Raw genomic sequence first — 24,607 nt, 5'->3', positions numbered from 1 at the left:
AATAGTCAGTTCTGCAATGATCACTGCAACAGCTAGGGGGCCGCACTGTCAGTAATCTCCAAGCAGATCTACACGAGGACAACATCGTACTACATGTAAGGTGGGCCTTCTACTTTGTCATTTTTTCTCTCTACAAACTGACCTGGGGTTTGCAGAGACAAAAACGCATAAAAACACGTCAAAAACCAGCTGGAACCCCTCCTCTGCTTGGAGAGCACCAGTATATCAGCCAGTCAGAATCTTCAGCTACGGGGGCTAGCTGAAGATTCTGACTGGCTGATCATACGATTTTTGTTGCAATTTACGGCATATTGTTACTGTCGAAAACGTGGGGGAAAACGGACGAATAATGATGCGCGCTCGGATCATGTCACCCATACGATTGAATCGACATCTCTTTAATCAGGTCTATAAGATAACGTGTCGACACATTCAATTCGATTAAGCCAACCAAATCTCGTCAAGTTTCGTATAAAAACACGGTGTTTCAGTATAAACTGAGCGTGTGGGGGTAAAGCTGTCCTGAAGAAGGATGGGATACACGTAATACGTGTATCCCATCCTTCTTCAGGACAGCTTTACCCCCACACGCTCAGTTTATACTGAAACACCGTGTTTTTATACGAAACTTGACGAGATTTGGTTGGCTTAATCGAATTGAATGTGTCGACACGTTATGACGGTAATTATTGCAGTGTAGACAAGAGACGCGTACGGATTTAAGAGCATTCAAGAAGTCGGACACGGGGAAGGGCTAACCAAGAAAGTTTTCTCCTTTTTTTTTAGAATTCCTGAGTCGTTGATTTTGTTATGTTGTCACGATGCACTAATTCTACATGTTGTCCATACTGGAAGAAACTTTGTGATACTGGGCAAGCAAAATGTTACAAAATAAGGAAGTTTCCTTGTGTGGAACTGAAACAGGATGACACACAGGCTAGCGGTGCGTTGCTAGTGAAACGTAACATTAAATTAAATAGCCGGGGTCTGGGGGCGATTACTACTGATGACAATCGCAGGAAGTGCCCTGTCGTGTTCGGCCCGAGTCATCCATCTCTCGGATTCTGAGAATTTCTACCACATGCGCTTATCATTCATGAATCAATTATCCCCTTGGTGCTAACACTTTTGCACAGACGACGAGAAACCGTTGGCAGTTGTGAGCAGCTTTGCGTCCGGCCGAAAATGAAGCTCTTCGTCGCGCTCTTGGCTGTCGGGCTGCCTGCCCTGGCCGCCGCCCACTCCTGGCACGCTCGTACCCAGCGCCGCGAAGAAGCCATAGGTTTAGATCGTGGGCTCAACCAATACACAAAATAAAACTATATGGAATCCACGGCTGTCATTTTGTTTTGTTTTGTGTTTGTCTCAATTACCTTAGCAAATCGTAAGTTGTGTGACTCTTGTGTGCGTCTCTATACAACGTGTGACTGTACACTAGTTAGCTAGTATTTTCTACAGTTACCGAGGCGAAAACAAGACGAAAGTTTACTATTTCGGGGGTAAAATGTTGCCACAATGGTGATACGTTATATCAAAGGGAACTTTAAAATGTACCTAATTTGGTGGCGCTGCGAGGGTGTTAGATTACCCTTCTAGATTGCCGAGAGGGGAGTTATGTCACGGAAGGGAGTTTGCTACGGTAGCGAGTTTGGCCTTCTCCGCAGACGCTGGTAGATTTCCATCCAAGATGGCGCCCGCATATTTAATGAGCCGGTGTTGCCATGCGGGATAATGTATGTAAAGTGCCGACGGAAGCCCGAGCGCGCCCGAGCGCTGGGGGACCCGAGACATAATGATATGCAGCTGCTGTGCTACGTCACGATCTGCCAGAAATAGCACAGCGGAGACACGATCGGGGTATTTCACAACCAAAACAATGGCCGAGCTCCTCTGGCGGCAAAAAGGTGCCAAAATGAAGACATTTGCATTAATAAAAGCCAGTAGATCAAAATCACAACGGTCTGGAAATGGCAGCGAGTGGAGAAAACGTCGGAGAAGGGCTAAAAAACCTGAAAAATACCGCTTGTCGAGCCTCCAGAGAGGGGAGGGTGCCGTGCCCCCACCATGACTGCGACGGCAATGCTGTGTTTTTCCAGAAAGGAGCCGGCCTGGACGTGCACTATCGTTCTAAACACGGCACAAAATCTGACACCACGGCGGAAAAAACAGCGAACCAGAAGCTGAGCCAGCTGTGTTTCGAAGAGATGAAGCAGAGACTGCAAGACCTCGAGGTACGTTTGCAGTTGTGAGGATTTGGATGCAATGGACGAGTTATGCTGAATTTATATCATGCACTGTTAAAGTTATTATAATATTTGCAGTTCGAGGAAGATTTCCAGCAAACAGGGAGACAAGTGCTCTAGGTTACTAAGTGCTATGGGTTTCTAACTGTTGAGTCGTATATAGTTTACTATTTCTATCTAAGACAAAAGTTAAAGGACTTCTTGTTTATTTTCAGACTTCATTAAATAGTATTGTAAAGCCTTGTAATACAGTAACTGCGTTTCGTGTTGAAATTAAGAAATTTGTTGCAAGCCTGATAAAGTTCCCCAATAATGCATGTGCAAGTAGTCATTACTGTGAATAGGCTAATTTTGGACATCTGGAAATCATTTTGAAGAAAAAAAAACTGAAAATGTGTGTGTATAACTGGGTTCTCCAACTTATATATCTGTATACTGTATTTTGATTAAGTAATACTAAAGACATGAACAAAAGTATTTGTACTTGTATTATAATACAAAAGCAAACTCTTGGATAGTACATTGTACTTATGTTTTGTGTCACCTCTTTGTCTTACAGGTAAATGAGCAGGCAGGTGAACAGTTCTCAGTGACAAGCCCAGCACTGTCAACTAAAGTCACTGCAACAAGGCCCGAAGTTGCTGCAAAAAAGGCGGGCATCGTACTCCATGCCGGAGCCTTTCTGAACTCCTTCTCATAGTCATGTGCAGAAGTAGTTCAAGTAGTTAAAATAGTACAACCAGTGTAAATCTCTAACAATACCGTGTCATTACCTGCACACCTTGACATACCATTTTTATGTTATGCGTCCAGAACTAAATGGCAACATTAGCAATGAAAATAAAAATTGAGTTCGCACAAATGCTTCCTTCATACCACTGGTAATTTGAATGATTCCCAGTTAATAGTATGTAAAATGTAACAAATTTCAAATGCAACTATCCCTCTGGTACTATAATACAAAAAACATGTATAACATTGTCAAAGAAATATGTAATACTGTAGAAATGGCCACATGGTACAAAATCTGAAGGGCTACCTATACAATGTCTTCAGTGCTAAAGTCCAATTACAACAGCAAATATGCAGGTAGAAATACCTTGATCTTAATTGCCAAAATTTGCTTACAAATCACCATAAACTTCAATGTTTTCGGACACATAACAATTAAGATGTTTGCCATCACACAAAATGAGAGTAGCCAGACATGAGGTTATCTTGTACACTCAACGGCATTAAACGTTGTTGGTCATAGCAATTTGGGAAGCCTTACAATCAAATGTAATAAATAAAATCACTCTGTGGGCACATTTTCCCTGAACACAGATGGCACTCTTCGTCTATTGGGAAATATGTCATACATCTTTCTTTGGAAGTTGGACCTGACCTTCTCACATCCCTTACTGTACACATCACATCTATCATTAGGTACAAACTTCTGCGTGCCAGTCGAGGGATACATCTTGGCCTTTCGGCGGTCAGGATTATACATTAAAAACTGCTCTTTCAAACAGAACAGGCAAACAAAGATCTGATCTAGTAATGGGGATGGCTCACTGTGCCGTTTTGTATTGTGGACGTCAAAACCACTGCTAGACTTGTAACAGGCTCTCGCGCTACCAACTAGTTGCAAGTTAACATTCAGTCGCTTCAGAGTCTTAAGGGTGGTTTGACCGGAACAGTACTGTTTCAATGGTGTGTTAGTTGGAGTCGTTGTGGATGGTGACTGTTCCGGTAGAAACCTGGCCAGTGGTTTGTCATCATCCGACGATGTCTCACTGTCATCCAGAAGACACCTGGCCAGGAGTCTGTCATCATCAGATGACTCACCGTCCGCCATTTCTGCAAGCAAAAACTTTTGGTTACTGTGTGTAAATGCTGACAAGTTGGACTGATACAAACTTAATATAACATCAAATACTAACTTACTTTTGCCTAGCTATGTTGGTCGTGATGGGCCCCTTACTTGAGTTAACAAAGGCTAAGAACTGAAATGTTTTATTCCATGCACTTAAATAAAAAGAATAATCTATATACTTGCATACAATATCAGTACCTTTACATAGGTTACCATTTAAACCCAATGGGTTCAGATAAAAAACTGTTTACATAATAGGTTAATTGACTCCACTATTGGATGGGGCTGTTTCTGCCAATTAAAAGGTTTTATCCTTCTACAATTTACTGATGAAGAGTATTGAAAATATTTGTTCTATAAATGCTCTAAAATCTAGTTTCATGATGGGTTATATAACACCCCAGTCAACAATTATTGCATTTAAAAGAAATCATCTCAAATTCTTGCTGAACAAAATACACATAAAATGGCAATTGTACCCAGTAATTTGAGCCCTGGAGGCATATCAGTGCATGAAAACCACAATGAAATGTAGCATTAACACAGGATGCAATATAAAACTTGTAGGAGTTGTTTAAAACACACGAAAACGTATAAGTTTCCATTTCAGGCATCCCACGCGTGGCGTTGCCAAAAACACCCCCCCCCCCCCGCAACAAACACGCGAAACTACGAATTTGCCACATCGTCACACCAATGAAAATCACAGTTATGGAGAAATTGGAAATCGCCACACAATCTATGTACATCAGAGGACATATTGATAAAATATCCAGAACGGGAAGTATGTTATGCCAGTGAAATTTGGCGATAAACGAGGCCAAAAATTTTCAAGAGCGTCAACAACACGGCGGCCATCTTTTCCCACAAAAATCATACAAGTTTAGCCTGCCGCTGTCAACTAATTTCATATAAATACTCGGCAATTTTGTACCGACGCTAAGAACTGGTCAACATACTATAGAAACAAATAGATATAACTGGGTTGATTTTCCATTTGAAGTAATAACAACGAGTTGAAACGCGTACATAAATAATTTGCATAAATCAAGACAAATTTTCCACAATTTTCAGATCGAATTTACAAACCATCCAATGTTATCTCGATACATCTGTTCCTTGTTGCAACGACCTTACGTACCAAAGAAAGCAGGCATAGATTTTCATAGCAGTCAGATATCGATAACATGCAGAAAACTTACCTCAAAACTTGGGGACTGTCGTGCAGAAATCGGAGCTCTCGTACAGTGAAATCTGGCAGCGTCGATCCACACATACATTCACGTCCCCAGGATACTACCGTCCTCCCAGCATGCTTCGCGCACCAAAAATACGCTCTCTGTCCCAGGGCTGTCTTTGCGAACAAACCGCTATAGTAGCCCTCATGCGGCCAAAAAGTGAATTGCATAAATGACTCGCACTCGCATATTCAGTGGAACAAGTCAATTTATTACGACGCTGTGAAGGAGCGTGCACTCCTGGATCGTCTGTACGGACTACCTGGAGAACAACGGCTGGTACTGGGACAAGGCCAAATGCAGGGGATGGCCAAGGAATGCAAAGAAGTAAGTACAATGTATAGATTTTCTGCTTCAAGACGATTTCTTGTAGTTCACACTGCATTACGTTTCCTATCAAATAAACAGAGCTTTGACCATCGAAACGCAAAATGTGTCAGTAATCTTTAAATGTATTCCTTAATGCGGTGAAGAATGTATCTTGATGGAAAATATGACGATGGATTTGTCGAAATTATTTCACTGTTTTGTGCTTTCTAACGGTGTCATTGTCGATATTTTATCAGACATTGTGCATGTGAATGTTTGTATCATTAGCTAATACAAAATAGCACAAGACGTAGTAAACATGATATCTACATCTATGATTCCAGGTACAACCTTCGTAACAGACGGTTCGGGTTAGCGGGTGGCTTTCCTGGTTTTGTCCATCGTCTTGACGACCATCCCGAGCTCACACCACTGTGTAACGATCCGAGAGATGACGCCACCAGTTACCAGCTCCCCATGGCTGCCTACTACCTGGGACAGAAGGTGGTCATCACTCACCCGACAAAGGTAAGTCAATCGGCTAACATCTACTCTCAGCTTTTGGCCTGTACATGTTTGCTGTTTTCAGTTGAACATTTTGATAGAAACATTGTTCCTTCTAAACTTTCACTTGCAATGGCCGGATCTTTCTTCATGTGCTTCATTATGCTCGGGGTATGTAACGTTATACAAACTTTATGACAAATATGAGGCATTACACCGGTAGTTTAAGCGTTTCTCTTATGCAACAGTGTGTCGCAAACAGTGGTAGTGGAAACGATTCAGTTATAACGTTACACATACTAGTAGATATGCCTAGCCTGACTAATCGATGGCCCGATGCCTGGCCCGATGGCCCCGCTCGGGGAGGGGGTCATTAACCTCCGCATGCGAGAGATGGTGTAAACACAGGCTATGCAGTGTTAACTACCAATGACGAGAAAGGATTTAATTTGACGAACATAGAATCCCTATATGATATCCCATTTCACTTGTATCTTTGTCTTTGTTTTCGAATATACACTGCATATCTGCTTATGCATTGTGAACCAATATACGTACCAAATATATGTTATTTTATATATGTAATCAACGTTACATAGAACCACGCCAGCGATCCGCGGTGCGGCATCAGAAACCGCAGGGACACGGAGAACCTGATGTATGTGGTGAACGGAGACGAGGACCCCTGCTGTATCAACTCTACCAAACTCATCCAAATCATGGACATGGGGGTGTCGCCATCTGGTATGTGTCATTCTTGGTGTCTGAGGAAATGTTAGCCTGAGTGTCATCCTGTTTCAGTTCCAGGCTCTACCTTTGGTGAGGGCAAGGCCTGGAACTGAAACAGGATGACACTCAGGCTAAGGAAACGTGTGCATTCAGTTAAGAATATTACTGAAAAGTCTCTACTCGTTTCCTTTTGCATTATTCATTTGACTTGAACTATCTACTCATTTACATGTGCTTCATTAGCAGTCCACTGTGTTCTGCTGCTGCCGTAGTCTGGACCATCTGTGCTTCATTGTCCTTGGTATATCATCACTATATGCATCTTAACCCCATAGCAAGTTATGCATATCTTATGGACTCATGCATGCACGGACAGGAAAGCTAGTATAGTGAACAGTTCGATTTTAACCTTACCACTAAATGTAAGTAGTCATATACCTTCCTGGACAAATTTAACTTGCGTCACACAATTACCATCATCGAAACCTCAAACTAGTCAAAGGCTTTTTTACATCGACAGGCCGTGGCGAAAGTGATGAAGTTCTCGGGACCTACCCGAAACCTGGTTTTCAGAACGCGCCCAAGTTCTGCGAGGATCCTGACAAAGCCATGGGGACCAACAACTTCACCGTTCCCATGGACCTGACACCAGGTTAGACAACCCATGTATCTTATGCACTACATAATGGTAGATACAGTGTATAGTACAACGGTCGTTCTTTGAATTTCTTTAAATTTGAAGAACTAATGGTAGAAAAATGATACTGTCAGTACAATGACGTCACTATCAAACAGACACTTCTTTCTGAGGAGGAATCGGCACCACAAAATGTTCACCGGAATTGACATTGAGCTAGTCCACGATGTCGTGCATCTGTTGTAAAAACGCCTTCCACACGATACATTGCTACCAATCATTGATCAGAAGTTAAACCCCCCTCTCACTGGACCCAAGGCACGCTGGCGTCATCGCTGCGTCCTAAATTGAATTTATGTTACCCTTGACTTTATCACGATTCATGGGAATATCGTTCAAAACGTACAAGTATGACCAAAAAGGCAACAAAACACACAAAGCTTCAAAACCTTCTTTGTTAAGCTCATAATTTCTTAAGGTCATACTTTGGACATGATATATTTTAACATGTCCAAAGTATCAACTGATATGATTGATGATTGATGAGAAACACTCCTAATACATCAGTCATAAAGGTTAAACTCATTTGGCGAAGGTATGAGGTCGTGGAACTCTAGTTTGTGGATGAAATTCGTTGAGTGCTCTGTCAAATCGATCAGCCGCAGCGACGACGCCAGCGTGTCGCGGGTCCAGTGAGAGGGGGGATTAAGGCGGTCTCAAACGGCTATTTCATTTTATCAGGCCGCCACACCTTCGTCTGGAAGTGGATCCGTGTCCCGACCGTCAACCCCTTCACCACCTGCTGGGAGGCTGACGTGTTCGCCACCAAGGCGGAGAAAGACGCCCACTACCTGGCCACGGTAAGACTGTTGTGATGTAAGACTGTTGTCATAGAGACACACTGTATTGCTGTTATTGCTTTGCTATTAACGCATCAAATAATGTGTAGTAGAACAGAATACACCTGTACGAATCAAGAAATAAAGACATGTAGTACAAGTATTCTAAAACAAGGAAAAATGTATTTATCAACTTTTATCGTCACCTTTTACTGAACTGAGGTGGATCTAGATTCTAGAACGATACTCCTGGGCAATCTAATGTCGTTGTGCTTAATTTCTTTATCATTCTTTAAACGGAGAAAAAGTGCCTATTTGTCATAGTCTTTGTCATAGTATTAACATTCTTACATTCCAGGGCCGGACTACCGAGGACATGTGGGACTTCTATCAGATCCACAACATCGTGGACGGGGAGATCGTGGATCCCATAGATATCTAGATCCAGTGGACCCGATCATCTCTGGCTGAGCATTAGATGATAAAAGTGTTGTTGAGAAATAAAAGTTTCAGACAAGTGTTTCAAAAACTATGTGTTGTCATCATTTAAAACTTTAGAAGGCACTTTCAAATCAAAGCATGATCCAAATGAGAAGCATGTGATGCAAAGTTTAAATTGTAGTTTATCTGTAAAGCCTATAGTAAGATAGATAATTCACTCCGTGGACGTACAGTGGCATGCAGTGCTAGGGGACCTACTGAATGCACTTCATCCCATATATAGTGCTGTGTTGGTGTAACGACTAGCTTCCGTACCACAAGGTTGAGAGTTCGAATGTAGGCGTTGCCGTTCGACTTTTGAATCCAAATTTGCATCGCCAGACTGTGTAGCCGTGTTGAGCTTTTCTTGACTGACATCTGTCAAACACGGCTGCATACCAAGTAAGAGTTGCGCCCTACAGGGAGTGGTTTCAGTCCTACCCAAGAGACGTTTAACACGAGGTGCCGTGTTGCACGTCCGAATGTGTATGGATCAGACCAAGCACGCAAGAACTTGCAAATACAATTATAATTAAGATTATTGTTTGCTTTACGAAACGTCCAATAAAGAAACCACGCTATATTATGTAGTATGATAGTGGAATGAAATACACCTGAAAGTATCAAGGATTGAACACTATGAGAATTTCCAAACAGGGAAATATGTTTGTAACTATCGAGTTTTATGGAGTCATCTTCCACTGAACTTCGCAGCCACATAACCCGACAGCAAGCTGGGCACTCTGGTGCTGGTGTGCGTTCTTTGCTTCTTATTTTTAAAGACATATAGTACCTATTTGACATTTTATCCTAATTGACGTATTTTCCAGGGCCGGACCACCGAGGACATGTGGGACTTCTATCAAGTCAACAACATCGTGGACGGTTTGATTGTGGATCCCGTTGATCCAGTGAACCCGATCATCTCTGGCTGAGCAAGAGATGATTAAAGTGTTATTGAGAAATAAAACTACAGACAGGTGTTTCAAAATCTATCTGTGCTGTCATCACTTAAATCTTTAGAAGGTACTTTCACATTAAAGTATGATCCATGTGAGAGGCATGTTAAGCCAAGTTTGAGAGCCATGCAAAGTTTGATGTACTTAGGTTTAGTCCTGTTGGTTAATGCGAGGCTTATAGTAAGATGTATGATTTACGCACAGTACTAGAAGGTCCGCTGAACGTATTTCATCCCATAGCATTGCCATGGTGTAGCGGCTGGCTACTACACGGTGAAGGGTTCGAATGCAGACGTATGTGTGGTTTAGGCGTCCTCAAATTTGCAAACCTTTGGTGTTAAATAATCTTTCTGTCAACATTTGCCGCCTGTTACGTGATAGCCAGGTGGGAGGGGTTCCTGTTGTTCCCATCCTGTAACAGCAAAAATGTACATATAGCCCAACACTTTGCACAGACGACGACAACTTCCAGTTGGCAGTTGTGAGCAGCTTTGCGTCCTGCCGAATATGAAGCTCTTCGTCGCGCTCTTGGCTATCGGGCTGCCTGCCCTGGCCGCCGCCCACTCCTGGATCGTCTGTACGGACTACCTGGAGAACAACGGCTGGTACTGGGATGCGGCTAAGTGTCGGGCCTGGCCAAGGAATGCGAGGAAGTGAGTATAGATTTTCGGCTTTATGCTCTCTTTAATGAGGTTTCTAACAGCTCACACAGACATACTGCATCAAATTTGTCTTGTTTGTTTCTAGCTGAATAAAACAGAAATATGACGGAGAAAACGAAGATTTGCCAGCAATCTGTAAATAAATTCCTTAATACCGGTCAATCATCTTCAAGAAATATGACGATAGATTTGATGATATCATTGCAGATTGTTATTGTCGCTTATGAACTTAAGCGCAGAGTATACTTTGGTACATTTGCCATGGTGTTGCTGCCGTTTTTACCAGGCATAGTTTTTACATCTTTGTACCGTTAGCGTAGAACAAGGAGACATGATATATCTACAACATCCATGGTTCCAGATACAACCTTCGTGACAGAGTGTTCGGGACTAGTGGTGGTATTGTCCATCGCCTCGACGACCATCCCGAGATAAGACCACTGTGCAACGATCCGAGAGATGACGCCGCCAGCTACGAGTTACCCATGGCTGCCTACTACCTGGGACAGAAGGTGGTCCTCACCCACCCAATAAACGTAAGCCATACGAGCTGCCGTCAGCACATTTTTTCTGTACACTGTTGCCTTTACTGAAAAGTCTCCACTCGCATTTTCTTCTGCATTATTAATTTCAATGGAATGACTAAATGACTATAACTTTCTTCCATGTGCATGTGCTTCAATATCGTTGGTATATCTATCTATACTTTGCAGTAAGTTTAAGGCATATCTCATGAACACATAGATGAGCGGGAAAGCACGGTGAACAGTTGTAGATCAGTTCGATTATAACGTTACATACAGGTAGGCTATATTTGATAAGCTAAACCAGACACTTGGTTTACAAATTGTAATGAGAAATAATTTATCTTAATGCATGTACGGTTGTCCTACTTCGCTTGTGTTTTTTTTCTTTGTATTCAACTTGGTACTATAAAACTGGCTGTGGATTATGAACCGCGTTAGGTGCCAAATATGTCATTATTACAATAATAACTTTATTATGATAATAACTTTATTTACATAGAACCACGCCAACGACCCGCGGTGTGACATCAGAGGCCGCATCGACACCGAGAACCTGATGTTCGTGGTGGACGGAGACGAGGACCCCTGCTGTATCAACTCTACCAAACTCATCCAAATCATGGACATGGGGGTGTCTCCTTATCGTTGGTGTCATTCTGTGACTTTATACTATGTTGTAACTCTTTGCGACTTCAGATGACATTTGCGTAATCATTTGTTCACTATTCGAAACGTACCGCTTATGCTTCGCTCCCAATTGGAACAAGGGACCCCGCCGGGTAATTCACGGAAGGTCCTTTGTCATTTTCGGACGTGACCCCTGCGTGGTCCCGTGGGGCACCCTGCGGCTGATGGGCTATTTTTGGGCCCGGTCGGGACCCCGAATCATTTTAGCTCGGACTTAAAAAAATGAACGCTAGACCCGGTAACAAAAAGACGCCATGAGGTAACCGTGCAAGCACCAGGAGGTACCCCCGGTATACCCACCGGGACAAATTTGTGGCTTCGGGGCCCGGCCAGCTCGATTTGGATCGTAGCATAACTGTAAATCGTCACACACTTGTCGTCATCGCACACCTCAATAACATTTTCACATCGACAGGCGGTAGCGAAGGCGATGAAGTTCTCGGGACCTTTCCGAAGGTTGGTTTCCAGAACGCGCCTAAGTTCTGCGAAGATCCTGAAGACGCCATGGGGACCTACAACTTCACCATTCCCATGGACCTGAAACCAGGTTAGATAACCCGTGTGTGTTCTGTATTACATAATAGTGAATATTATTAACAATGGTCGCTTTTTTAGTTTCTTTGAAGAAGTAATGGTAAAAAAATTATACTGCAGACAGACCTTGTCATTGCAAAACAAACATTTTTTTCGAAAGAGCAATCGGGACCACAAAATGTTCTCCGGAGTCGAACTTGAGCCCACCATTAGAAGTAAGGCGGTCTCAAGCAGTTATTTCATTTTATCAGGCCGCCACACCTTCGTCTGGAAGTGGATCCGCGATCCCGTCGTCAACCCCTTCACCACCTGCTGGGAGGCTGACGTGTTCGCCACCAAGGCGGAGAGAGACGCCCACTACCTGGCCACGGTAAGGCCTAGGGGCTGTTCTGATAACATCGTTCATGGAGACACGTGATATTGTTGTTTTATGTCAGAAAATGCCTATGAATGAAATTTGAAAAATAATTGATAGTAGCTCAAAATACACCTGCACATAACAAGTGATGAAGACATGTCGTACGAAAAAAAAGGAAAAATGTTTTTGATGAACATATTTGTTGGCATCTTACACTGAACTGAGACAGCTATAGAACCCGACAGCAACCTAAGCTACCAATACTCTCGGCTAATCTAACACCAGTGTGCTTTCTTTCTTTCTTTCTTTCTTTCTTTCTTTCTTTCTTTCTTTCTTATTCTTAAGAGGATATCTTTGGCACAGTATCTTAAACATCGATAGTAACATTTTGGTCGAATCGACGAATTTTTCAGGGCCGGACCACCGAGGACATGTGGGACTTCTATCAGATCAACAACATCGTGGACGGGGAGATTGTGGATCCCATGGATCCAGTGGACCCGATCATCACTGGCTGCGCCAGAGTTGATATGTTGTTGAGAAATTGAAAAAAAAATTCGACCATGTGTTAGACAAAATCTTTCTGTCCTGTCATCACTTACAACTTAAGAAGGTTCTTCTTCCATATCAAAATATGATCCATGTGAGAAGCATACATTTATCATACCAAGTTGTATGTAGTACGACCTCTGTTGGTTGAATCGAGGCCAATATTAACTAATACTAATTTCCTACATGGGGTACATACAGTGTTAGCATGTGATATTTTACCCGCACCCCATAGAGGGCTCAGGTGGCTAGCCTCTTCACCACAACAACGAGAGTCCGAATCCCGGCGTAGCCGTACGTCGGTTTTCCATCCCGATTTGCGTCTCCGGCCGAGTATGCAACCATATTCAACTTTTTCCAACCGACATCAGCTCAAGCCCCCCTCTCACTGGACCCGCGGCACGCTGGCGGCGTCGCTGCGGCCGATCGAATGGACAAAGCACTTTTGTGTGTTTTGTTGTCTTTTTGGTCATACTTGTACGTTTTGAATGATATTTCCATTATAAAGTCAAAGGTAACACAAACCCAGTTTAGGACACAGCAACGCCGCCAGCGTGCCGCGGGTCCAGTGAGAGGGGGGCTTTAGCTGACGTCGGTTGGAAAAAGTTGAATACGGTTGCATACCAAGCACGGCTGAGGTAAGATTTGCGCGCAACAGGGACGGGTTGCAGTCCGTCCGATGGAACGTGACACGAGTGTGGGTGGGTCAAATCAATCAATCAGTCCGCACGGATACGTGCGTGGTACCTGTAACCTCTAATACAGAGCTAGTGTGTTACGCCTTCTCGAAACATTGTATGGTTTAGGGGTATTTAAATTTGTTGTGAAGGCTGGGTCGTCGGACCTGCCTGCCTACCTGCCTACGTGCTCAGGCCAGAAACTGGCCCCTTGCTTTCCAGGAGGGTCCTCCATGTAGTCCTGTCCCTTGCCCTAGCCTCTGCTTCCCGACTGTTTAAGCCTGTGTCCTTCACAATTTGGTCTTTCCATCTCTTCGGTGGTCTTCCCCGGGGTCTGGGGGTGGCGAACTCCTGGCTGTAGGCTTTGTACACTAGTGTTTGTGGGGGTCGTCTTATGACGTGACCAAACCACCTCAGCCTTCTCGTCTGTACCACAATGGTCTTTTTTGCCCCGAGTTTGGCTCTGATTTCAAGATTTGGTATGCGATCACGGCGCGTGATGCAGAGAATTGCCCGTAGGCATTTCATTTCGAAGGCTAATAGGAGAAGTTCATCAGTCTGTTTTAAGGTCCAAGTTTCACAAGCGTATGTAGCTATGGGGAGTATAAGTGCCCGAAAGAGGCGCACTTTCAGGCATCTACTGATGTCCTTGCGGTTCCAAACTGTTTTTCTTAGTCGGCCAAATGCTGAGGCAGCAAGTGATAACCTTCTCTTGATGTCATTTGTGGTACCGGGAACAATACTACCAAGGAAAACAAATTCTGGGACCTTCTCTACTACTGTACCCCCTATGCAAATGTTTTCTTCTGTTTCACTGGAGATGACTTTACACTTTGCAGCATTCACTTTCAAACCCCACTTTTTGCACGCAGCTTCTAGCTCATGTGTTGAGAGCTGTAGTTTACTGAATATTGCTGCAATAAGTGTAGTGTCATCTGCATACCTTTCCTCTGTGGATAGGTTATCATGAAGCTGAAAGGTAGGATCAAGACTTCGTGGGTCGTCGGACATCTTATACAAACCTTTGATATTTTGTAATCGTTCTGTTATATCAACATTTACTGTATGTTATGTGATAAAAGGCCAGCCAGGTGCGAGGCTTTCCCCCTGTTCCCATCCTGTGATAGCAAAGATAGGAATACGTGAACATATAAAAACACTTTGCACAAACGACGAGAGACAGTTGGCAGATGTGAGCAGCTTTGCGTCCTGCCGAAAATGAAGCTCTTCGTCGCGCTCTTGGCTGTCGGGCTGCCTGCCCTGGCCGCCGCCCACTCCTGGATCGTCTGTACGGACTACCTGGAGAACAACGGCTGGTACTGGGATGCGGCTAAATGTCGGGCCTGGCCAAGAAATGCGAGGAAGTGAGTATAGATTTTCGGCACTACGTTCTCTACTTTAAAAAGTTTTCTGACAGCTCAAACAGACATACTGCATCAAATTCGTCTTGTTGGTTTCTAGCTGAATAAAACAGAAATGTGACGGAGAAAACGAAGATTTGCCAGCAATCTGTAAATAAATTCCTTAATACCGGTCAATCATCTTCAAGAAATATGACCATAGATTTGATGATATCATTGCAGAATTTTTATTGTCGCTTATGAACTTAAGCGCAGAGTATACTTTGGTACATTTGCCATGGTGTTGCTGCCGTTTTTACCAGGCATAGTTTTTGCATCTTTGTACCGTTAGCGTAGAACAAGGAGACATGATATATCTACAACATCCATGGTTCCAGATACAACCTTCGTGACAGAGTCTTCGGAACTGCGGGTGGTTTTCTCCATCGCCTCGACGACCATCCCGAGATAAAACCACTGTGTAACGATCCAAGAGATGACGCCACCAGCTACGAGTTACCCATGGCTGCCTACTACCTGGGACAGAAGGTGGTCCTTACTCACCCAATAAACGTAAGCCATACGAGCTGCCGTCGGCAGATTTTTACTGTACACTGTTGTTACCTTTACTGAAAAATCTCCACTCATCTTCTTCTGCATTGTTAATTTGAATGGAATGACTGAATGACTATAACCTTTTTTCCCATTTACATGTGCTTCAATATCCTTGGTATGTCTATCTATATTTTGCAGTAAGTTTAAGGCATATCTCATGAACAGATAGATGAGCGGAAATGTACGGTGAACAGTTGTAGATCAGTTCGATTATAACGTTACGTACAGGTAGGCCATGTTTGATAAGGTAAATCAGACACTTGGTTTACAAATAGTAATGAGAAATAATTCATCTTAATACATGTATGGTTGTCCTACTTCGCTTGTGTTTTTTTCTTTGTATTCAGCTTGGTACTATAAAACTGGCTGTGGATTATGAACCACGTTAGGTGCCAAATATGTCATTATTACAATAATAGCTTAATTATGATAATAACCTTATTTACTTAGAACCATGCCAACGACCCGCGGTGTGACATCAGAGGCCGGGCGGACACGGAGAACCTGATGTTTGTGGTGGACGGAGACGAGGACCCCTGCTGTATCAACTCTACCAAACTCATCCAAATCATGGACATGGGAGTGTCTCCTTATCGTGGGTGTCATTCTGTGACTTATAAAGGAAAGGAAAGGAAAGGAATCTCGAACCAGTTTAGCTCAAATGAACTCAATGAACAGATGAGCTACTCTTCCACTGGTCGTGACAGAGGAGACAGACGCTATGTACAGTATTTACATGTTCAGTGTACCGGGGAAATTCCCCTAGCTCTTTTCGACAAGCACAATGAACAGTGGACCACGGCTTAACGTCCCGTCCTAAGGACTGCGATCTTTAACGGTAGCGTGCATGTCGGGTGAGCGACACAGCCGGGATCGAACCCGGGGCTTCTAGTTCCAGAGGCAAGATCGCTAACCACTGGACTACGCACGCTACCTAACTTAATACTATGTTGTAACTCTTTGCGACTTCAGATGACATTTGCGTGATCATATATTCACTATTCGAAACGTACCGCTCATGCTTCGCTCCCAATTGGAACAAGGGGCCCCGCCGGGTAATTCACGGACTGTTTTTTGTCATTTTCGGGCGTGACTCCTGCGTGGTCCCGTGGGACACCCTGCGGCTGCCGGGCTTTTTTGGGGCCCGGTCGGGACCCCGAATCATTTTAGCTCGGACTTAAAAAATTAACGCTGGGCCCGATAACAAATAGACGCCATGAGGTAGCCGTCCGAGCACCGGGAGGTATCCCCGGTATACCCACCGGGACAAATTTGTGGTTTCGGGGCCCGGCCAGCTCTATTGGGATCGTAGCATAACTTTAAATTGTCACACACGTCGTCATCGCACACCTCAATATCATTTTCCCATCGACAGGCGGTAGCGAAGGCGATGAAGTTCTCGGGACCTATCCGAAGGTTGGTTTCCAGAACGCTCCCAAGTTCTGCGAGGATCCTGAAGACGCCATGGGGACCTACAACTTCACCATTCCCATGGACCTGAAGCCAGGTTAGACAACCCGTGTGTGTTCTGTATTACATAATGGTGGATATTAACAATGGTCGCTTTTTTAGTTTCTTTGAAGAAGTAATGGTAAAAAATTATACTGCAGGTAGACCTTGTCATTGCAAAACAAACACTTCTTTCGAAAGAGCAATCGGGACCACAAAATGTTCTCCGGAGTCGAAATTGAGTCCACCATGCCGTACGATCTATTGTAATAACAACTTCCGCACGATATGTTGCTACCAACAATAAATCAGAAGTAAGGCGATCTCAAGTAGCTATTTCATTTTATCAGGCCGCCACACCTTCGTCTGGAAGTGGATCCGTGTCCCGACCGTCAACCCCTTCACCACCTGCTGGGAGGCTGACGTGTTTGCCACCAAGGCGGAGAGAGACGCCCACTACATGGCAACGGTAAGAGATGCTGTGATGACATCGTTTGTATAGACCCTAGATCTGTACATTGTTACCTTCGTCGACGAATGGTTTCGTCGACAAGGTTATTCGATGGTGCTTGTCTGTGTGTCCGTTAGTGAACAGAATAAGTCGAGAACGCCTGGATGGTTTGTTGTCGTAGTTGGTGTGTCGGTGTGTATGTGGGAAATCTCAAGATGATTAGATTTTGGGCGAAGTGTTTTGCATAATTAACGAGAAAAGTGTAAAAATGTGTTACATTGTATGCTGAAGTATGTGTACGTGTCGGCTGTGTTTTTCCAAGGCGTCATGCATAGGGCAAGAAGGTCCTGAGGGGTCATGTTGAGGGCAGGAAACGTCAGTTACACAAATTGGCTGTGAGCCAGCTGTAGGCATAATGGTAAGGTAGTCTCCAAGCAGACCTATGGGTTGGCTATAGCAGGGGCAGGTTTTGCTTCAGACTGTGAAAGGGAATTACTCAAGAAGGGCTTGGTGGATGGTCATAAATTTCTGTAAGTACATAGCTTGAGTGCTGATGTACATGATTAGATACTTATTATGCAAACCAGTATCTAATTTGCATAATTAATGAGGAAAGTTTATACATCCATCAATTTCCATGATAGGACTCTTAAACATGTGACATATGTAACTGAGGAAGAGAGAAATATTAATAGATATCAGCTTTGCAAATGAGAACCTCATTGACATAATTAATGAGAAAAACTATAACTCAAGATGGTCTTGATTGATGGTCATGATTTTTGGTATGTAGATAGCTTACGTGATGCTTTGTATGATTGGATGATAATTATGCAAATATAATTCTAACTCGCATAATTAATGAGGCAATTTTAAAAATCTGCTGTGTTCCATGATATGACTATTCAAATATGTAACATTTGTAACTAAGGAAGAGAGGAATGTTGATAGATAGGAAATATGCAAATGTGGGCCTAATTAGCATAATTAATGAGAAACTACTATAATTCCATACTAGTAAATGACGGCAATTTCATACTAGTGGCATTAGGAAGTTGTGTGAATGTGAACACCATTGAATCAAATTATGCTAATAAGGAGGGAGCTTATTTGCATAATTGATGATAAATGTTAGCATAACCTTCTTTGTTAAGCTCATAGTCATAACAAGGAGGTTTGGACAACTTATGTTATTTGGGTGAAGAGGGTCAACTGGTATGATTGATGATTGATGAAAAACACTCCTAATACGTCAGTCATAAAGGTCAAAATCATTTGACGAAGGTATGAGGTCGTAGAACTCTTGTTGTTGATGCATTTAACGAAATGGCTATTAAAAAAAATTAGACAGTACGATAGAATAGACCCGTACGTCCGACACAGTCAAGCCAGAGAATTGGAAAGCAAGGAAAGTTGTTTTCATCATATGTTTTAATGTCATGTTCCACTGAACTGGAAAGCTATAGAACCCGACAGTAACCTAAGCGACCCTGGGAAGTATGACGCCGGTGTTCTTTTAGCCTGGTCCCAGTCTCTAGGGTCGGCTTAGTGGTGTTTTACCGGGCCAGTCAGTTTCTGATGGCCTTTCTACCTCTGGCTGCCATCCTACTTCCGCTACACCCCACTTCTGCTGCCTTCCTACTTTTCCGCCGCCCCTAGAGACTGGCAGGGTGTCAATACGGGCCTGATTCAAGGCGCATGAGATTGATGCGCCCAATGGGAACAGAGCAGACTGATCTAATTATTCCACTGAGCTCTGATTGGCGCGCCAGGTTGGCGCGCGTTTTCAGCTGTTCGGTCCCTCTGCTCATTACCATATCTAACATGGCCGCCATCTAAGACGAGCGACGCACGCGCGCACCACAAGGCTGCAGAAAACATTGTTTCTAAGGCTCTCTTGTTGCTAAACTAGCTTAAAATCTGAGCTATACTGGGTCCCCAATGCCCCTCTGATCTCATGGCTGTCACTCTGGAAATTAGCGTGAAAGGACAGCTGTTTACAGTCATCGTCAACATGTCGCTATCAGAACAACAATACCCGTGAGATTTTCGGGCGGCCGAGCAAGATCTTGATTTAATATCACGATATTTCAGTTTGTATGGATTGGAGAATTGGGAACAACAACCTTTGGTATTTACTTGTGCTTCTAAACAAGGTATAGATTGATCCCTGGTGAACACAAAAGAGCACATTGCTACTGAGTACATGATGCAACCAAGGAGGTTCAATCAACTGACATGTTCCGCTAGCCAATTATCCTACACAAACAGATCCTGATTCGCCGCTGTGGGCAGCGCCCATGTCCAATCGCGCTGTCAGGCCGCGGAACACCCGGGGCTTCCAGGGCCATAAATCGAGAGGAATTAGTACAGCGTCCAGCCATACCGTCGGTGCCGAACTAATTAATCCAAGGCCGTAAACAACACCCCGGGCGGGCTAAGCTGTCTGAGCGGGTGAGGGTCACTCACAGTGCCGTAGAGATATCGGGGAGGCACCGAGGGTATGGATTCCAGGCGCCGAACTAATTAATCCAAGGCCGTAAACAACACCCCGGGCGGGCTAAGCTGTCTGAGCGGGTGAGGGTCACTCACAGTGCCGTAGAGATATCGGGGAGGCACCGAGGGTATGGATTCCAGGCTAGTGTTCTTTCTCTCTTTATCTATTTATTTATTCATTCATTTATTTTTCTTGGCATGGTATTTTCAATATTTTTTCCGAATTGACGTATTTTCCAGGGCCGGACCACCGAGGACATGTGGGACTTCTATCAAGCCAACAACATCGTGGACGGTTTGATCGTGGATCCCATAGATCCAGTGAACCCGATCATCTCTGGCTGAGCAAGAGATGATTTAGGTCTTGTTGAGAAATAAAAATACAGACAGGTGTTTCAAAATCTCTCTGTGCTGTCATCACTTAAAACCTTAGAAGATCCATGTGAGAGGCATTGATGTCATGCAAAGTTTGAAATACTTAGGTTTAGTCCTGTTGTTAATGCGAGGCTTAACGTAAGATGTATGATTTACGCACAGTGCTAGAAGACCCGCTGAACTTATTGCATCCCATAGCGCACAGCAATGGTGTACCGGCTAGCTACAACAGTCAATGGTGAAGGGTTCGAATGTAGGGGTATGTGTCACGAGGTTTAGGTGTCCTCTTGGTGTTAAATAATCTTTCTGTCAACATTTGCTGCCTGTTACGTGATTACCCAGCCAGCTGGGACGGGTTCCTGTTGTTCCCATCCTGTCATAGCAAAAATGTACATATAGCCCAACACTTTGCACAGACGACGTGAATCAGTTGACAGTTGTGAGCAGCTCTGCGTCCTGCCGAAAATGAAGCTCTTCGTCGCGCTCTTGGCTGTCGGGCTGCCTGCCCTGGCCGCCGCCCACTCCTGGATCGTCTGTACGGACTACCTGGAGAACAACGGCTGGTACTGGGATGCGGCTAAGTGTCGGGCCTGGCCAAGGAATGCAAGGAAGTGAGTATAGATTTTCGGCTTTATGTTCTCTACTTTAAGAAGGTTTCTAATAGCTCACACAGACACACTACATCAAATTCGTCTTAATACCGGTCAAGCATCTTGAAGAAATGTGACGATGGATTTGTTGATATCATCGCAGCAACGTTATTGTCTCTTATGAAGTTAAGCGCAGAGTATACTTTGGTACATTTGCCATGGTGTTACTGCCGTTTTTACCAGGCATAGTTTTTACATCTTTGTATCATTAGCGTAGAACAAGGAGACATGATATATCTACAACATCCATGGTTCCAGGTACAACCTTCGTGACAGAGTCTTTGGGACTGGGGGTGCCTTTGTCCATCGCCTCGACGACCATCCCGAGCTAAGACCACTGTGTAACGATCCGAGAGATGACGCCGCCAGCTACGAGTTACCCATGGCTGCCTACTACCTGGGACAGAAGGTGGTCCTCACCCACCCAATAAACGTAAGCCATACGAGCTGCCGTCAGCAGATTTTTTCTGTACACTGTTGTTACCTTTACTGAAAAGTCTCAACTCGCATTTTCTTCTGCATTGTTAATTTGAATGGAATGACTAAATGACTATAACTTTTTTCCCATTTGCATGTGCTTCAATATCCTTGGTTTATCTATCTATACTTTGCAGTAAGTTTAAGGCATATCTCATAAACACATGATGAGCGGGAAAGTACGGTGATCAGTTGTAGATCATTTCGATTATAACGTTACATACAGGTAGGCCATGTTTGATAAGGTAAACCAGACACTTGGTTTACAAATAGTAATGAGAAATAATTCATCTTAATACATGTATGGTTGTCCTACTTCGCTTGGTACTATAACTTCAACTTGGTACTATAAAACTGGCTGTGGATTATGAACCGCGTTAGGTGCCAAATATGTCATTATTACAATGATAACTTTATCATGATAATAACTTTATTTACATAGAACCACGCCAACGATCCCCAGTGTGGCATCAGAAACCGCATCGACACCGAGAACCTGATGTTTGTGGTGGACGGAGACGAGGACCCCTGCTGTATCAACTCTACCAAACTCATCCAAATCATGGACATGGGGGTGTCACCATATGGTTGGTGTCATTCTGTGACTTTAATTTATACTATTTTGTAACTCTTTGCGACTTGAAATGACATTTGCGTAATCATATGTTCACTATTTGAAACGTACCGCTTATGCTTCTCTCCCAATTGGAACAAGGGGCCCCGCCGGGTAATTCACAGAAGGTCTTTTGTCATTTTCGGGCGTGACCCCTGCGTGGTCCCGTGGGACACCCTGCGGCTGCCGGGCTATTTTTGGGCCCGGTCGGGACCCCGAATCATTTTAGCTCGGACTTAGAAAATGAACGCTGAACCCGGTAACAAATAGACGCTAGCTATGAGGTAACCGTGCAAGCACCAGGTATACCCACCGGGACAAATTTGTGGCTTCGGGCCCGGCCAGCTCGATTTGGATCGTAGCATAACTGTAAATCGTCACACACTTGTCGTTATCGCACACCTCAATAACATTTTCACATCGACAGGTGGTAGCGAAGGCGATGAAGTTCTCGGGACCTATCCGAAGGTTGGTTTCCAGAACGCGCCTAAGTTCTGCGAAGATCCTGAAGACGCCATGGGGACCTACAACTTCACCATTCCCATGGACCTGAAACCAGGTTAGATAACCCATATGTGTTCTGTATTACATAATAGTGAATATTATTAACAATGGTCGCTTTTTTAGTTTCTTTGAAGAAGTAATGGTAAAAAAATTATACTGCAGACAGACCTTGTCATTGCAAAACAAACACTTCTTTCGAAAGAGCAATCGGAACCACAAAATGTTCTCCGGAGTCGAACTTGAGCACACCATGCCGTACGATCTATTGTAATAACAACTTCCGCACGATATGTTGCTACCAACAATAAATCATAAGTAAGGCGATCTCAAGTAGCTATTTCATTTTATCAGGCCGCCACACCTTCGTCTGGAAGTGGATCCGTGTCCCGACCGTCAACCCCTTCACCACCTGCTGGGAGGCTGACGTGTTCGCCACCAAGGCGGAGAGAGACGCGCACTACCTGGCCACGGTAAGGCCTAGGGGCTGTTCTGATAACATCGTTCATGGAGACACGTGATATTGTTGTTTTATTTTAGAAAACGCCTATGAATGAAATTTGAATAATAATGGATAGTAGCTCAAAATACACCTGCACATAACAAGTGATGAAGACATGTCGTACGAAAAACAAGGAAAAATGTTTTTGATGAACATATTTGTTGGCATCTTATACTGAACTGAGACAGCTATAGAACCCGACAGCAACCTAAGCTCTCGGCTAATCTAACAACAGTGTGCTTTCTTTCTTTCTTATTCTTAAGAGGATGTCTTTGGCACAGTATTTTAAACATCATAATAACATTTTAATTTGGTCGAATTGACGAATTTTCCAGGGTCGGACCACCGAGGACATGTGGGACTTCTATCAGATCAACAACATCGTGGACGGTGTGATCATGGATCCCATTGACCCTGTGGACCCGATCATCTCTGGCTGAGCAAGACACAAAGTGTTGTTGAGAAATGATAAAAAATGAGACTGGTGCTCAAAATCTTTGTCCTGTCATCACTTTAAACTTTAAGAGGCCCTTTCATATCAAAATATGATCCATGTGAGAAGCATACATGTATCATACCAAGTTGGACAGTCATGCCAACTTTTAGTTGTATGTAGTACGATCCCTCTTGGTTGAATCGAGGCCAATATTAACTATTACTAATTTCCTACATGGGTACGTACAGTGCTAAAATGTACTCTCCAATCAGAGGAGGGGTTTCGGCTCGGTTTCGACGTGTTTCTAGGCGTTTTTGTCGAGCTGGCTATAGAAAAAAACATGACAAAGTAGTAAGCCCGCGACAAAAACGCCTAGAAACACGTCAAAAACCAGCCGAAACCCCTCCTCTGCTTGGAGAGTACTAAAATGTGAGATTTTGTCCGCATCCCAAAGAGTGCTAAGGTGGCCAGCCTAGCTCTTCGCCACAATAACGAGAGTCCGATAACGGGATTCGAATAGTGAATCCCGGCGTAGCCGTACGTCAGTTGTCCATCCCAATTTGCGACTCCAGGTATGCAACCATATAAAACTTTTTCCAAACGACGTCAGCCAAAGCCCCCCTCTCACTGGACCCGCGGCACGCTGGTGGCGTCGCTGCGGCCGATCGAATCGACAAAGCACTCAACGAATTTCATCGACAAAAACAACCTTTTTAAGCTTTGTGTGTTTTGTTGTCTTTTTGGTCATACTTGTACGTTTTGAATGATATTCCCATTGTAAAGTCAAGGGTAACACAAATCCAGTTTAGGACGCAGCGACGCCGCCAGCGTTCCGCGGGTCCAGTGAGAGGGGGGCTTAAGCACGGCTGAGGTAAGATTTGCACGCTTCTGGGATGGGTTGCAGTCCGTCGG

General features: G+C 43.9%; 4 protein-coding genes and 1 long non-coding RNA gene across 7 annotated transcripts; 4 read left to right on the top strand and 1 right to left on the bottom strand.

Annotated features, from left to right (window-relative positions):
• The first annotated feature begins 24 nt into the window (after positions 1-24).
• Positions 25-9,830, top strand: LOC136446882 (uncharacterized). Of its 3 annotated transcripts, none has more exons than XM_066445528.1 (8): positions 25-100; positions 1,137-1,248; positions 5,584-5,666; positions 5,993-6,176; positions 6,752-6,896; positions 7,402-7,533; positions 8,260-8,378; positions 9,668-9,830. In XM_066445528.1, exons 2-8 carry the CDS (start codon positions 1,186-1,188, stop codon positions 9,770-9,772), a joined length of 831 nt encoding a protein of 276 aa, XP_066301625.1. In that variant the 5' UTR covers positions 25-100; positions 1,137-1,185; the 3' UTR covers positions 9,773-9,830. The 3 variants fall into 3 exon arrangements, with proteins under 3 accessions (XP_066301625.1, XP_066301627.1, XP_066301626.1); XM_066445530.1 differs by lacking the exon at positions 9,668-9,830 and adding an exon at positions 8,716-8,886; XM_066445529.1 differs by having other exon boundaries at positions 77-95.
• LOC136446890 (uncharacterized) lies at positions 2,709-5,571 on the bottom strand. Its single transcript, XR_010757662.1, has 2 exons — positions 5,304-5,571; positions 2,709-4,085 (listed from the first exon to the last, which is right to left on the bottom strand). It is a non-coding gene; the product is annotated as an uncharacterized lncRNA (long non-coding RNA).
• A 411-nt stretch (positions 9,831-10,241) lies between the features above and the next one.
• Positions 10,242-13,142, top strand: LOC136446879 (uncharacterized). Its single transcript, XM_066445524.1, has 6 exons — positions 10,242-10,449; positions 10,820-10,994; positions 11,485-11,629; positions 12,088-12,219; positions 12,458-12,576; positions 12,978-13,142. Exons 1-6 carry the CDS (start codon positions 10,304-10,306, stop codon positions 13,110-13,112), a joined length of 852 nt encoding a protein of 283 aa, XP_066301621.1. The 5' UTR covers positions 10,242-10,303; the 3' UTR covers positions 13,113-13,142.
• Positions 13,143-14,947: 1,805 nt separating this feature from the next.
• LOC136446887 (uncharacterized) lies at positions 14,948-20,542 on the top strand. The gene is made up of 6 exons (XM_066445534.1): positions 14,948-15,154; positions 15,529-15,703; positions 16,196-16,340; positions 17,121-17,252; positions 17,545-17,663; positions 20,382-20,542. Exons 1-6 carry the CDS (start codon positions 15,009-15,011, stop codon positions 20,484-20,486), a joined length of 822 nt encoding a protein of 273 aa, XP_066301631.1. The 5' UTR covers positions 14,948-15,008; the 3' UTR covers positions 20,487-20,542.
• A 240-nt stretch (positions 20,543-20,782) lies between these two features.
• Positions 20,783-23,753, top strand: LOC136446889 (uncharacterized). Its single transcript, XM_066445535.1, has 6 exons — positions 20,783-21,127; positions 21,425-21,599; positions 22,086-22,230; positions 22,684-22,815; positions 23,112-23,230; positions 23,595-23,753. The coding sequence occupies exons 1-6, from the start codon at positions 20,982-20,984 to the stop codon at positions 23,697-23,699; spliced, it is 822 nt and encodes a 273-aa protein (XP_066301632.1). The 5' UTR covers positions 20,783-20,981; the 3' UTR covers positions 23,700-23,753.
• Positions 23,754-24,607: the final 854 nt, after the last annotated feature.

Source organism: Branchiostoma lanceolatum, chromosome 13 (assembly GCF_035083965.1).
Source record: "Branchiostoma lanceolatum isolate klBraLanc5 chromosome 13, klBraLanc5.hap2, whole genome shotgun sequence".
NCBI lineage: Eukaryota > Metazoa > Chordata > Leptocardii > Amphioxiformes > Branchiostomatidae > Branchiostoma > Branchiostoma lanceolatum.
This window is presented reverse-complemented; position numbering and strand designations above follow the sequence as displayed.